Genomic DNA, 15,605 nt, shown 5'->3' on the forward strand with positions numbered 1-15,605 from the left:
GTTGGGTCGTGCAGGTGGCAGCCATTCAATGTGTCCCTTTCACGTCAATATTTCTCTCTCTCTCTCTTTTCCTCTCTCTCCCTCTCACTCTATCTGAACAAAAAATGGAAAAGTGTCCTCTGGTGAAGATAGAAAAAAAAAAGATACATTTGGTATTTATGTGGACCATATTCTCTATTGTCTGTAATGTTATTTCATTTTCAAAATACTTTTTCAGTCAGTAGGGGGCATAGTTAACTCATGTATCATTCTGTATACCTATGTGCAAAAAACAATCATTCCAACTTGAACAGGAGTATATAAATCCTTTAAAATAAGTAAATTTTGTTTTACATTGTTCAAAGTTACTTTCTTGTATTTTTTAATATAGTAATTAAAAATAACAGTAAGATTATGTAAAGTAGGAATCTAGCTTTTATAATGGGAAGTTTTGTTTTTATAATCAAATTTTATCTCAGTATTGATATTAAAGATACAAACACAGCTTTTAAGCCACATTCAGGATTTATTTCAGAGTGGGTGTAGGTGAATGAATCAAATTCAGTAAACACGTTTTTGAGAACTTAGGAATACAAAGTACTGTCCAGCCATTAAGAACTTATTCTTGAGGAATCAGGCATTCACAAATTATATTTAATATAATTTACTATCTGAGATGATGGATGTTAACTAAATATTGTGGTAATCACTTCATAATATATGTAAGTCAGGTCATTATGCTGTACACTTTATTTTAATTTTTATTTATCCTCACCCAAGGATATATTTTTCCATGGATTCTTAGAGAGAGTGGAAGGGGGGATGGAGGGAAGGGGAAGAGAAAGAAAAAGAAACATTGATGTGAGAGAGACACATCAGTTGGTTGCCTCCCACGTGTGTACCCTTGACTGGGAATCAAACCTGTGACCCTTCAGTACATGGGCTAATGCTCTAACCATTGAGCAACACTGGCCAGGGCTATGCTGTACACTTTAGATTTATACAGTGCTATATGTCAATTATATCTTAATGCAACTGGAAAAATATATAATCAGAAATATGGTAATTAGAGAGTTAAATAGAAATTGCTATGGAGAATAGGAGAGGAAAATTAGTTCCAACTAGGTGGTTTTGGGAGGGGCTCCCTAAGGAATTTGTATTTTGAATTGTACCTGACTAATGAGTGTGATTTTGGATGGATTTTGCTGGAAGAGACATAGTTCTTAAGTGCCACTGCTTGTACTGGAGATGATTCATGAAGTTTTCAAATTGCAAAATGATGAAAATAAATAAAAATAGTTTGGTGTAATAGTAATGCTATATTAGCCATTCAAAGAGTTTTATATCAAACACCCATGTATCCAGCATCCAGGTTAAAACATGTGTCCCGGTTGATGCATTTGGCTCCAGTTCCTTCATTTGTAATGACTTTTAGAGAAGTCCACCTAGTGCGTATATCTTAGTTCATTGAACCACACTCATCTTTGTACCAATTTTGCTTTTACAAATAGTTCTGGTCTAAAGATTCTTGCACATTTTCTTGTGTCTATCTCTAAGAGTCCCTTTAATATAGGGATTATTATTATTATTTTTATTTTTGCCATGAATTCCTTTTTCAGTCTGAAGCCTGTGGAGCCCTTCTCAAAATAATGTTTTTAATGCATAAAATAAAATATATGGGATTGTAAAGCAAACCAGTTACATTGAAATACTTTTATTAAAGTGCTAAAAGGCAAACAAGTTTGTGACAGAACATTGACACAGATGTATACCACACATTCCCATTGCTGGATTCAGGTTTTTAATTCTTGAGATTTTTTTATACCTAAGTTAGATTATACTACAGTTTCCTTTTTGGGGAGACTCTTTCCTGATTTTTATCCCACGGTGCATGAGTTGCATTGTATTTTATCTTTTTCTGTTCTCAGAAATTTTATGTAAGATTGGAATATTCATTACTTTAATAGTTGCTGGAATTTACTTGTTTAAACAGTCTTGTTTTGTGAATATAGTTGCTCTTGATCCTTATTGTTGAAGGGTTACAGATCTTTTCAGGCTTTCTGTGTCTTCTTGAGTCTGGTTTATAAGATAAGGCAAACTTCAAGAAAATAAGAAACAAATAAACACTATCAGGAATAAAAAAGAGGCATAAATACAGGGTGGGGCAAAAAGAGGTTTACAATTGTTCATATGGAAAATAATACAATAATTAATAAATAATAATATAAGAATAAACTGTGTTTTGCATACTCACAACTGTAAATCTACTCTTGCTCCATCCTGTATAGATCCAGTGAAAATACTTTTCAAAAATATTCTCAAAACAACTTTAAGTGGTAAATTTGAAATTTTAGATGAAATTGAAAGTCTCTTGGGAAATATGATATGAATTGAGTGTTTTTTTGCTTTGTTTTTTTCTCTGAGTTTCTTAGATCTGTGGATTTGTGTCTGCCATTAAATTTGGAAAATTCTGGGTCATCACTTCTCCAAATATTTTTTTCTGTTTCATACTGTCTTCTTTTGGGATTTCGGTTTCACATCTATTAGATTGTTTGATGTCCAGCAACTCTTGAATGCTCTGTTCTTTTTCTCCCCGTTATTTTTTCTCTTTGTGTTTCAGTTTCTGTTGGGTTATTACTAAGTTCATAGATTTTTCCTCCACTTCGTGAGTTGTCTGATGAGCTATTGATGGCATTCTTCACATCTGTTAGTGTGTTATCATTTCTAGCACTTCTGTGATTCTTAGAGTTTTCATTTCTTTACTGATATTACCTGTCTGATCTTGCATGTTTTTCACCTTTCCCTTAGAGCCTTTAGCTGATATTAACTGTGATCACAGTTACTTTAAATTACGTTAGATCATTTCAAAGTCCGCATCATATGTGAGGCTGGTTCTGTTGACTGCTTTGTCTCTTGGTAGTGTTTTGTTTTTTCTTACCTTTTACTGTGCTTTGTAATTTTTTCTGTTGAAAACTGAACATCTTGTGTAGGACAGTAGACTAAGGTAAATAGTTTTTATGCCTGGATATGCGCACACCTTTTTTCTGGTAGGACTTTAATGTGGGGGATTTGAGTTAATATAGTCAGGAGTTGGGCTGGGTTTGAGGTTTGTTGTTTCTGTGGTTACCCTCATTATACCACAGGCTTCAAATTCCCCTAGCAATATCTTATTTTTAGATTGGGGACTGGTTCGCCAAAGTGTTTTCTCAATGTCTTTAGGTCTTCCCTTTGCACAGCACTTCAGAAAGGGTCGGTCTTCAGCAGTATTCCACTGTTACCTGTTATAGGAAGTTGGCAGGGCAGAAAACGCCTCTGCTGTATTATTCTGATAAAGCCTGTCTTAGGATGCACTGTCCCTGGATCTGGCCTTCTTTGTGCTCCTGCCCTACTATAGTCCTAGGCCCAAAATATAGTCCTGCCCCTTCCTCAGGTACAAAGGTTTCCCTAGTGCTGCAAGGAGGTTAGTATTCCAAGCATATTAAACCATTAATTCCCTAGAGGAGGCAAGCAAAAGTTAGTGCCCCTCCTATTTTTAAAAAAAAAAAATTTTCTTTATGATTTTAGAGAGAGAGGAAGGGAGAGGGGAAGAGAGATAGAAACATCGATGAGAGAGAACATAGATTGACCTCCTCCTGCATGCCCCCCCACTGGGAATTGGGGCCATAAGCTGGGCATGTGCCCTGACCAGGAATGAAACCAGTGATCTCTTGGTGCGTGGGTCGACACTCAATCAGTGAGCCACACCAGCCAGGCGTGCCCCTCCTATATTGGCTGCTATTGCCCCCCTTCCTCAGGCCTGTACCTTGGCCTCTCTTTCTCAAGACTCTCATCAGTCTTTTTTGTGTATACCTGTTGGGCCCATGAAGAAGAAGTTTGTGAACTCTGCTGCTCCACACTGTCTAACCAGCCTCCATTTGGCCTCCACCAATTTGTTATTTATTCTAACTGAAATATGCTTGACAGCTTCTGGCTGCCTCTGCCCTTGTGTCTCCTTAGATTTGGGACTAGTTGGTTACCCTGTGACCTCACTTCTTTGGGTTCAACAAAAGTCATGAACTTAGAGTTTGACTGTTTTTCTCTTTTTAATTGAAAGGGTAGGCACAAGGCTCTTTTTGACTCTCTACATCCCTGACCAGAAATCAAAAGTCTTTATTATGATATTTGAAATTGTTTTATCTTGTAATTTTTATATCTTCCTTTTCTCTGCTTATTCCTTCTTCATTGCTTTTTATTGGCTTAGTTTAGTTTTTCTCTCTCTTTCTCTCTACTACTTTGACTTTCATAATTTCTTTTCTTTTCTATTAGTTTATATATACTATTAAAAACTTAAAAATGCTTACCTGACTGAACAAAGCCTAAAGTTAGTAACTTTTTCCATTTTCCTTCCAAACTGTGTTAAGGGCCTGAGAAGAACTTCATGTGCTCTTCTTTCATCTTCAAATCTTACATTTTACTGTTATTGTACATATTGTATAAAAAACATTTTACTGTTTTTTATACATCCAAATTACTAGATGTTATTGTTGTTTTATGCAGTCTGTGCTTATTTGAATTTGTCTACCTATTTGCCAGTTTTTTGCTTTCTATTCTTTTATTTAAGTTTCTTTCCAATTTCAGTCATATATTATAAACTCTCACTTTTTGAAAAGAAATATGCTTTCTCTCACTCTTGTATAATAGTTTAGCTGAGCCCTGGCCGGTTTGGCTCAGCGGTTGGAGCATTGGCCTGAGGACTAGAGAGTCCTGGGTTCAGTTCCTGCTAGGGGCATATACAAAAAAAAAAAAAAGTTTAGCTGAGTATATTATTGTAGAATGAAACTTATTTTTTTAAGCACTACATATTTTTCCAGTTGATATATCTGCCAGGTGTTTCACTTTCCCACTTCACAGATACTCAGGTTTTCCCTTGAGTATTCCAAGCTTTGTTACATTGGTGAGGATTTATTTGTCCTGTTTGGGACTAGATGTGCTTCCTGAACTTCATGTGGATTTATATGTGGTTTCTTTTTTTTCAGTTGTAAAATATTCTCAGCCATCTTTCTTTAAATGTGTATTTTTTTTTTTCTTTATTGATTTTTAGAGAGGAAGGGAGAGGGAAAGAGAGATAGAAACATCAATTAGAACATCAATTGGCTGCCTCCTGCATGCCCCTGCTAGAGATTGGGCCCACAACCTGGGCATGTGCCTGACCGGAAATTAGACAGTCAACCTCTTCGTGCATGGGTCAGCGCTCAACTACTAAGCCACACCTACTGGGCAAAATTCTCAACTATTATCATCTTTTAGACCAGTGATTTTCAACCAGTGTACTGCAAGAATTTTTAAAACATGTGATACCTATTTAGTCAGGAGCACTGACCTCTTTTCCTGTAGCTTGTCAAATAAAAAAATGACAAGAGCCAGCATAACAATAGCTATCCAGTGTGAATGAATCAAAATTATACCTATTTTTTTTGTCAGATTGGCAAAAAATATAACATATTTTTGGGTGTGCAGATGAATTTTAGTAATTAGCTTATGTGTGCCATGAGTGTTGAAAATTGCTGTCTTACACCATCAATCCTCACCACCTTTTCCCCCCTTTTTTAATTAATTAATTTTTGTTACAGATGTTTCTCCTTTTCCCCCCATTGACACCCTCCTCCTGATCCCCCCTACCCCCCAGCATTGTTGTCTATGTGCATTGGTTACACACACATGCATATAAGTTTTTTGGTTTATCTCTTCCCTCCTGTTTTATCTCTGCCCCCTCTTCTGAGGTTTGTCAGTCTGTACCCTACTTCTGTGTCTCTGGGTCTGTTTTGTTCATTATATTCCATAAATAAGTGAGATCATGTGATATTTGTCTTTCTCTGATTGGTTTATTTTGCTTAGCATAATAACTCTCCAGGTCTCTCCATGTTGTCTCAAAGGATAATAGAGCTTTCTTTCTTACAGCTACATAGTATTCCATCGTGTATATGTACCACAGCTTTTGTATCCACTCATCTATTGATGGACACTTGGGTTGTTTCCAGATCTATTTTATCCTAAAACCCCTTTTAGGCAGTTTTTTTTGTACTTTCTTATTCTCTTTTCTATGTCTCTTGACTTCTGGGACACTAATTGTTTTTTAAATGTATTTAATCTATTTAGCTTTTTTTTTTATCCTCACTCGAGGACATTTTTTCAATATTTTGTTCAGATAGAGAGGGAGGGAGAGAGAGAGAGAGAAACATCGACATGAAAGGGACACATCAGGTGGTTGCCACCCACACGACCAACCAGGGCCAGGGACAAACTGCAACTGAGGTACGTGCCCTTAGTGGGAACCGAACCTGGGTTTCTCTGGACCACAGGCCGACACTCTAACTGCTGAGCCAAACCAGCCAGGGCTATTTAACTTTTTATTGAATCTATAATATCAGTGGATATATTAATTTTAAAAACTGTGTATTTGACAAATTTTTTTACTGACTTGTGCTTTGCTTTTGTTTTTGCTTCCTCTTTTTATGTCTAATAACTTTGAATATAAACTATTTTATATGAAGTCCCTGTGATTTTATTGTCTAGAGTCCTAAAAATCTATTCTTATTCTTTCAGCTACTATTTCTCATTCATAGGCAATGTTTGGGCTTTATGTGTAAGTGTTTTGTAATTTTGGATCATGGAATTGTAATCAGTTGTTCAGGGAGGAGTTTTTTCTGTGGGAATTCTTTGCAGCTTATCTTGAAGATTTGTTCCTCTGAGGTGGAGTTGTTTTAATGGTAGAAGGCAAGGCAGTAGAAAGAGGTTGTAGAACATCTTGAATACAATACTAAGAGTTTACTGTAATTTTGTAGACAGACAGTATTAGTTGAAAATGAGAAAAAAGAGCCTTGCAGCTGGCCGTGACCGCGGGTCAGGGGATTTGGGCCATGAAGCTGCTAAGCAGAGCCGGGTCCTTCTCGAGATTTTATTCCCTCAAAGTTGCTCCCAAAGTGAAAGCCACGAGCGCCCTTGCTGGAGTACTTTCCAGCCTCAGGACCTTGAGTTTACCAAACTACTGAATGGTTTAGTGATTGTTTCTTTGGAAAACTATGCTCCAGCATCCAGAATGGCTTGTTCATTAAAGCAAGGAGTAGGTACGAGGACGCGAACAACTTTGGAACCTCTCATCTGCTTTGTCTGGCGTCCAGTCTGACTACGAAAGGAACATTATCTTTTAAGATAACCCGTGGAATTGAAGCAGTTGCTGGTAAATTAAGTGTGACTTCAACAAGGTAAAACATGGCCTACACTGTGGAATGCCTGCGGAATGACATTGAAATTCTAATGGAGTTCCTGCTCAATGTCACCACAGCACCTGAATTTCATCATTGGGAGGTAGCTTCCCTTCAGCCTCAGCTAAGGATTGACAAAGCTGTGGCTTTTCAGAATCCACAGGCTCGTATCATTGAAAATTTGCAAGCTGCAGCTTACCGAAATGCCTTGGCTAATTCCTTGTATTGTCCTGATTATAGGATTGGGAAAGTGACACCAGATGAGTTACATCACTATGTTCAGAACCATTTTACAAGTGCAAGAATCGCTTTGATTGGACTTGGTGTGAGTCACCCTGTTCTGAAGCAAGTTGCTGAACGATTCCTGAACATGCGGGGTGGGCTTGGTTTATCTCATGCAAAGGCCAGGTTCCGAGGAGGTGAAATTCGAGAACAGAATGGAGACAGTCTCATCCACACTGCTTTTGTAGCAGAAGGTGCTGACACAGGAAGCGCAGAAGCAAATGCATTCATTGTTCTCCAGCATGTCCTCAGTGCTGCGCCCCATGTCAAGAGGGGCGGCAATGCCACTAGCCCTCTGTACCAAGCTGTTGCCAAGGAGATCTACCAACCATTTGACGTTTCCGCATTTAATGCCGATTACTTGGATTCTGGACTCTTTGGGATTTACACCATCTCGCAGGCTGCAGCTGTCGGAGATGTTATCAAGGCTGCCTTACAACCATGTAAAAGCTATTGCTCAAGGAAACCTTTCCAGTACAGATGTCCAGGCTGCCAAGAACAAGCTGAAAGCTTGGTACCTCATGTCAGTGGAGTCTTCCAAAGGTTTCCTGGATGAAGTCGGATCTCAGGCTCTCATTGCTGGTTCGTTCGTGCCACCAACCACAGTCCTTCAGCAGATTGACTCAGTAGCTGATACTGATGTTGTAAATGCTGCAAAGAAGTTTATTTCTGGCCAGAAGTCAATGGCAGCAAGTGGAAATTTGAGGCATACCCCTTTCGTTGATGAGCTGTAAACCTGAAACACATTGCAGGGAGAGCTGGATGTTTTCTCAACCAGAGCAGCAAACACACGAAAGTCACGATGCATCTATAATATAACATTTGTCTTTGTTTTCAATGAGGTGAAATATCTTAAGAAGTATAAATGCAGGTAATTGTTCCCTGCTGACCTAAAGTCAATAAAACAGTCTGTTCTCTTGCAAAAAAAAAGAAAGAAAATGAGAAAAAAGAGAGTAATATAGAGGCTGGTCTTGTAAGGAGGCATTTCTTCTGTGACAGAAAGATAAATAAAAATGAAGGTGAAGAAACCTGGAAGTGGGAGAAAGTAATCTGGAAGTGGGAGAAAGTTTTGGAACTTAAATCTACTAGATGATCCAGATTTTTTATTAAGACTGGAGGCAGACCCTGACCAGTTGGCTCAGTGGTGCAAGCATCAGCCTGCAGACCAAAGGGTCTCATATTTGATTCCCTTCAAGGGCATATACCTGGGGTGTAGGTTTGATCCCCAGCCCTAGTTGGGGTTGTTCTGGAGGCAACCAATCCTTGTATCTCTCTCAGATCGATGTTTATCTCTCTTTCTCTCCCTCCCTCTCTTTATCAAAAATCAATGGAAAGATATCTTCAGGTGAGAATTAACAAAAAGCAAAACAAAAAAAAAAACTGAAGGCAGGGTAGTTTTGAAAGAGTGAGGTAGAATAGCTATAGTGATAGCAACAACTGAGCGTTCATTAAGTAACGGTTAAATTTTAGGCATTGCGTGAGACTCCTTTCATAAATTTTTCTCATGTAATTCTCACAACACACAGCCTTGAAAGGCAAATGGTAATATCTGTGCTTATCTCAATGTACTGAAATTTGATGGGATGAGATAACTTGACCAAGGTTGAAGAACTGTTAAATGAGGAGCCAGATTTTACTTGTCTTTGGTTATGAAAATTTCTATTGTTTCTTTCAAGCCCCTGATAGAATAATTTGGAGTTGAGAAAATTAAGGCTGGGTCAAGCCTGAAAAATTATCTGAAGTCAGTTGATGCCAGGTCTTTGTGGGTTTGTGTGTGTGTGTGTGTGTGTTTTTTTGGCATGTTCTATAATTATAATACACTAAGCAGCTAGTGTGTATTGCGTTCTTACTCTATATTAAGCTTGTTACATGTATTATATCATAATTCTGAAGACAATCAAATGAGAAATAGATGGTGTTTTTTTAGTTTAAAAAAATTTATTTTAGATAGAGGAAGGGGGATGGGCATCAGAGAGAGAGAAATATCAGTATGAGAGACACATCAGTTGGTTGCTTCCTGCAGGCACCCTGACCAAGCGCGGTAATATTTTTATATACACTTGTCAAATGATGAAATAGAGACTCAGATATATTAATTAGTTAGCTTAATCACCAAATAGTAAGCCAGAATTCAAAATCAGTCCGTGCACCATGGAATATACTGTTCTGTGCATTGGAAGAATATAGACATGCACGTGACACATTTTGTTACATCATATTTACAGTCCAGTAAATGGTAATGGTACCTTCAGTCAGTCTGTGTTATCTTCTGAGAATTGGAAAGAGGAACTAAATTTATCCTCTTCCTGTATCTACCCACTTTGTATCATGTTGCCTTATTTAAGAAATTAATACCTTCAAGTTCTATATGACCATCCTTATAGTTTATAGGTATTTATGTATAAATGATAACTTGAGCTATAATAAGAGTTTCTAACATGGACCTTATGTATTCTTTCAGATGATTTAATTTTTAAAGTAGTTTTATAAATCTTTTTTTTTTTTTTTTAGTTTTTAGGTATTTGTTGAATAAAATTGATCTATAGTAAATAATACCAACATTTTTTATTATATTGTATAAGCATGAAATGGGCAGGTAGAAATTTGTAAATTCTTTTAGGTCTTTTATCTGTAAAATCTGAATATTTGTATTTTTTATTATTAGAACCAGATCAACAGTAACCATCTTCGAAGAGCAGAACAAGAGGTGACCAGTCTACAGGAGAAGGTGCAGTATCTTTCTGCGCAGAACAAAGGACTACTTACTCAATTAAGTGAAGCAAAGCGCAAACAAGCAGAGATTGAATGCAAGGTAAATGTATCAAGTAGCTAGTTTGTTTTTGTCAATATAAAAATGCCTTTTTTATTTTATCTCATCATTGATCCTATTATTTTAAAACCAAATAAAACCATAAGAAGCGAATTTTATTTCTCACTTTTTCTGAACTTGGTTTGATGGTTGCTTTTAGACCAGGTTAGGGCATCTTGCTTTTGGGTGGATTACAGGCAGGATACCTCATTTTCAACCACTTGGTTAAATGCCTGTGCATGAAATTAAAGGGTTGACACTGTTACCTTTTTACAATTTTTCTTTGGACCTGTAGCCCCCCTTTAAAACCAAAGCTTTAAAGGTCTCAACCGTAAAGATAGGTAGGTAATTTAGAGAGGTTAGAGCAACTGTGCTTTGATAGGTATCTTTTTCGTGGGCAATGAATATTGACATGTTTTGTGAATAGAGCAGGGAGCAAAAGAAGTGTATGTGTGCCAATGAGTTGGGAAAACTGTGCACATTTCTCATTATTATTTTAATAAGTTTTTTTTTTTTGTAAAGTGTTTGGATTCATAAAACATGAAAAAGTATTTGAATGCAAGTACATTTTTTCCTGAAATAAATTTACAGTATAGCAGTGCTAAAAGAGAGAGGAGATGGGAGGTGGGGTGGGAGGAGAGGGTGTGTGTGTGAAATAACTGAAGAGATGATTGTGCTCTGAGCATTAGAATGCATTACTAAGGACAAGTTATGGGATTTAAAAAATAAACTAGACATCCATCTTTCCATGGTGAGATAGTAGGAATGATGCCCTTTAAAGATTCCAGCCCTATTATTCTATGATAAGAAATAAGACTTTCAAATGGCACATATAAAGCTGTAATTCCATCAACTTGTTCTAGTGTCATTAAAAACCAAGAGTGAAGCTTGAGTGGTTTATCAGTGTCACTGAAATCCAGAGATGAAATTACATCCTAATTAATATGCATGACTGTTACAATTTACACTGACAGAAATCTGTAGGCAGTACTAAAATTTGTACTAATTTAAGAGGAGTCCCTCTTGAAGGATATAACTAGACTAATTTAGAAATAAAATTATATAGCATGAGGTTTGATTTGTTATACTAATTTTGATTTGTTATGCTAATATCTGATTGAGTTTTTATTCTGCCATATTGTCTGTGCTGACTTATTTTTAATAAAGAACTAAATGTAATCTTTTTCATTATTGGTATAAATTTTCTTTAAAATGTGTTGATAACACTATTAATTGGATTTAATATTACTCCTCAGATGCCCTATCACCTTTTAATCAAAGTAAAGTGTTCTTTGGAAATAAATATTTAGGGAGTTTGCAGATAAAAATAATTGTTTTCTTTGAATTTAAGCAGTAGACTCAGGTTAAGAATTCTAGATAATTATAAGAATGGTTTTGAGATTTTAAAAAATTTTGATTGTTCATTAATACCTCTGTGATGTATGTTACAGATGCTGACTCTAATATCTCCCCTGTGTTTAAGTTGTATATTGATTTAATTAATCTTTTCCATTTCATGGCTGTGCTGTAGTATACTTAACTAGGTAGGCCCTTATTGATGGGAACATGGGTTGTTCCTAGTGCTTTGCTACTATAAACAGAGTATAGTGAATATCCTAGTAACATACATAATTGTAGATGTATAGAAATATATCTATACATTCTTTTTTTTTTCTAAAGGAGGGTTTAAAATTTTTCTTTATTAATTTTAGAGAGAGAGGAAGGGAGAGGGAGAAAGAGAAACATCGATGAGAGAGAACATCGATTGGCCACCTCCTGCATGCCGTCCACTGGGGATTTGGCCCACAACTTGGGCATGTGCCCTGACCGGGAATCAAACCAGTGACCTGTTGGTGCATGGGTTGATGCTCAACCACTGCGCCACACTTCTAGGATAAATTCCTGTAAATGTTATTGTTTGATCAATGGGTAAACATATTTGTACTTTTCATAAATTTTGTCAAATTACCCTCCTTAGGGTTGCACGATTTTCTACTTTGACCAGCAGGGCATTATAGTATTTGTTTCTTCATCATGTTACTTACAAAGTGTGTAGGCAAATCTTTTTGTTTTAAAATAGATGTAATTTACATATTCTAAGATAGTGATTCTCAAATAGGGTTGGGATGAGGTGAGATTATGAGACTTCAAAGAATGATGGCATCTACTCATTAGTAATGATATACTATGGACTGGGAGTTAAGGGGAAGGGGTAATTACGATGTAGTGCTAGAAGGTGGTATCAGAGTTGGGACCTACAGAGTAAGAAAGAATCAGCCTTATGAAGAGCTGGGGGAAGATCCCTGCATGAAATGGGTCACAGAGTTCAAAAGCAGGAAAGAACTTGATTGCTGAGTCTCATACATAATGAAAAGCTTAATAAGATAAAGTCAGGAGGTAGGCCTACCATGTAAATTGTTATAGCCCATGGTAATGACTTTGGGTTTTACTCTCAAGTACTATGGGAGGCCAGTGAGTAGGAAAGCAATATATGTGTGGGGTTTTTGGGTTTGGGTTTTTTTTTTTCTGTTTTACTATTTTGCTTCAGATTTTTTTCACTTTTGATTTTGAAATAATTTTTATTTTTAAAGAAAAGTAGCAAAGGTAGTACAGAGAATTCTCTTTAATCAACTCCTCCTAATGCTAACATCTTACATAACCATGGTACACATATAGGTACTGAGAAATGAATGTTGATACATTGTTAGTACTAAACTACAGATTTTATTTTCCCATCATGTTTCAGTATTCTCTGACCTGTGACAGTTTCTCAGTGTTTTCTTGTCTTTCATTACATTGACTAGTGAACACTGATCAGGTATTTTGTAGAATATCTCTCAATTTGGTACTGTCTGATGTATTCTCATGCTTAGACTGAAGTATTTTAGGAAAGAATACAGATAAATTGTCCTTCTAATCCCATCATATGGGGCATGTTGTACTGATATGTATTACTTCCAGTGCTGCTAACCTTGGTCATTTGATTAAGTTGGTGTCTGCCAGCTTTCTCCACTACAAATGTATTTCCTCTCAGACTCTGTTGATGGCAAGCAAGTTATTTAGTCTAGCCCGTAGTCTACGCTGGGGCAGGAGCATTAAGCTACACCTCCTGAATGAAAGCATATCAAAGAATGTGTGGGCATATGTTAAAACCACGACAGTAATTAAATATTTGGAGGGAACTATTTTGAGGCTCTGCAAATATTCTTTAAGTTTCAGCAACTAATTTTAGCATTTATTAGGGGATGTTGCTTGTAGCAATTACTGTAATTATTTTTTAAAGAACCACATGCCATTGTATGTAGAAATAGGTTTGAGGTAGGGTTGGAGAGGGATTTGCTGAGATCATCAGGTAATACTAGTACAGGACAGCCCTGGCCAGTTTGGCTCAGCAGTTGGAGCATTGGTCTGTGGACCAGAGGGTCCCAGGTTCCGTTCCTGCTAGGGGCACATACCAAAAAAAAAAAAAAAATAATAATAATAATAATAATAATAATACAGGACTGAGATTCTAGCTTTAGCTTAGGAATTGGCAGTTAAATAAAGAGAAATTGATCAATTCAAGATCTACTTTTCTAGAGAACAATAAGACTTGGTGATTAGATAGATTGGAGAGGGGGAAATTAATGCTTACTTTTAAAAAAAGATGTTTTCATTGATTTTAGAGAGAGGAAGAGGGGGGAGAGAGAGAGAGAAACATCTATCTATTGGCTGCTTCCTGCACACTCCCTCCTGTACAACTCAGGTATGTGCCCTGACCAGGAATCGAACCGGTAACCTTTTGGTACATGGGGCGATGCTCAACCTACTGAGCCACACCGGCCAAGGTGATGCCTAAATTTTTGTTTTTATACTTGATAGAGATATATATATATATATATATATATATATATATATATATATATATATTTCTTTATTGGTATTAGAGAGAGAGGAAGGGAGAGGGATAAAGAGAGAAAAATACCAATGAGGGAGAACATCGATTGGCTGACTCCTGCATGCCCCCACTTGGGATCAGACCCACAACCTGAGCATGTGCCCTGACCAGGAGCCAGCGACCTCTTGGTGCATAGGTCAGTTCTCAACCACTGAGCCACACTGGCTGGGCTTGATTGATTTTTTTATACAAGATTAACTAAAATTAGTAGAGCATAAATGTATTAGTTATCTGTTGGTATTTAACAAATTACTTCTAAAATTTAGTTACTTGAAATGGCAATAAGCGCCAAAATTCCAAAGTTTCTGTGGGTCAGAAATTCAGGAGCAGCTTAGCTAAGTGGTTCTGTTTTACTCTCTTGAGGCTGCAGCCATCTGAAGATTTAACTTAAGCAGAACGATAGGTGTTTTAGGTGGCTTACTCACATCATTGCAGGGTGGAACTGGCTGTTGGAGAGTTCACTGTATTGTCCTCAAGGGGCTTTCTCTTAGTTAAGGATATAAACAAGTAAACATACAACGAGAATTCAGTATGAATAGTGCTATGATTGAGGGGGCATATAGGACACTATAATGGAAGTTTAGTGTAAGAATTATGGTTAAGGAAGGCCAACTAAGTAATGATTACGCTGAGACCTTAAGGATATATAGGAGTTAGTCAAGGAAAGGCAACAGAATTCACTAGGCAAAGGGAATAGCATGTGTGAAGAGCAGAAGTGAAAAGGAAGTTATTTGAACTAAAAGAAGTTAATTCCAGCTAGAGAGGAGGGTAGTGAGGAATACTGGTAAGATATGAAGCAAGAGTAGTAAACGGGACCCCAGTCATTTTGAGTGTTGGACACCAGTATAAGGACCTGGAACATTATCTAAAGATCTATGGAGTGCCATTAAAATGTTTTAATTAAGGACCCTGGCCTATTTGGCTCAGCGGTTAGAGCATCTGCCCGCAGACTGGAGTCGCGGGTTTGATTCTGGTCAAAGGCACATCTGGTTGCGGTTTGGTCCCCAGCCCTGGTTGGGGTTGTGTGGGAGGCAACCAATCGGTGTGTCTCTCTCACATCTATGTTTCTTTCTCTCTCCCTCCCTTCCACTCTATCTGAAAAAATAAAAATGGAAAAATATCCTTAGGTGAGGATTAAAAAAAATTTTTTTAAGAAAAAAATGTTTTAAATAAGGGAATGACAGACCAGATTTGAATTTTATTAAACATAGACACTGTGCTGGAGCCAACTAGTAAAGGCTTGCAAGAACCAATTGTTAAATTTTTAAGAATTTTGTGACACATTTGTTAAACAGCCATATTAAAATTTTTATTTAATATAAACAAATTATGGTAGAACAAAGGTAATAAGCACTCA

At 36.9% G+C, this 15,605-nt stretch overlaps 1 protein-coding gene and 1 pseudogene across 11 annotated transcripts in view; both read left to right on the forward strand.

The window, feature by feature from the left end:
- EVI5 (ecotropic viral integration site 5) overlaps positions 1-15,605 on the forward strand; it is a 197,902-nt gene that overhangs the window by 106,097 nt on the left and 76,200 nt on the right. For all 11 annotated transcript variants that reach the window (XM_036255429.1, XM_036255433.1, XM_036255432.1 and 8 more), the window contains one exon: positions 10,168-10,314. In XM_036255429.1, the coding sequence (XP_036111322.1) occupies positions 10,168-10,314 (147 nt within the window). The remainder of the gene's footprint in view (positions 1-10,167; positions 10,315-15,605) is intronic.
- On the forward strand, positions 6,826-8,367 carry LOC118626107 (annotated as a pseudogene).

Source organism: Molossus molossus, unplaced genomic scaffold, assembly GCF_014108415.1.
Source record: "Molossus molossus isolate mMolMol1 unplaced genomic scaffold, mMolMol1.p scaffold_m16_p_12, whole genome shotgun sequence".
NCBI classification, from domain to species: domain Eukaryota; kingdom Metazoa; phylum Chordata; class Mammalia; order Chiroptera; family Molossidae; genus Molossus; species Molossus molossus.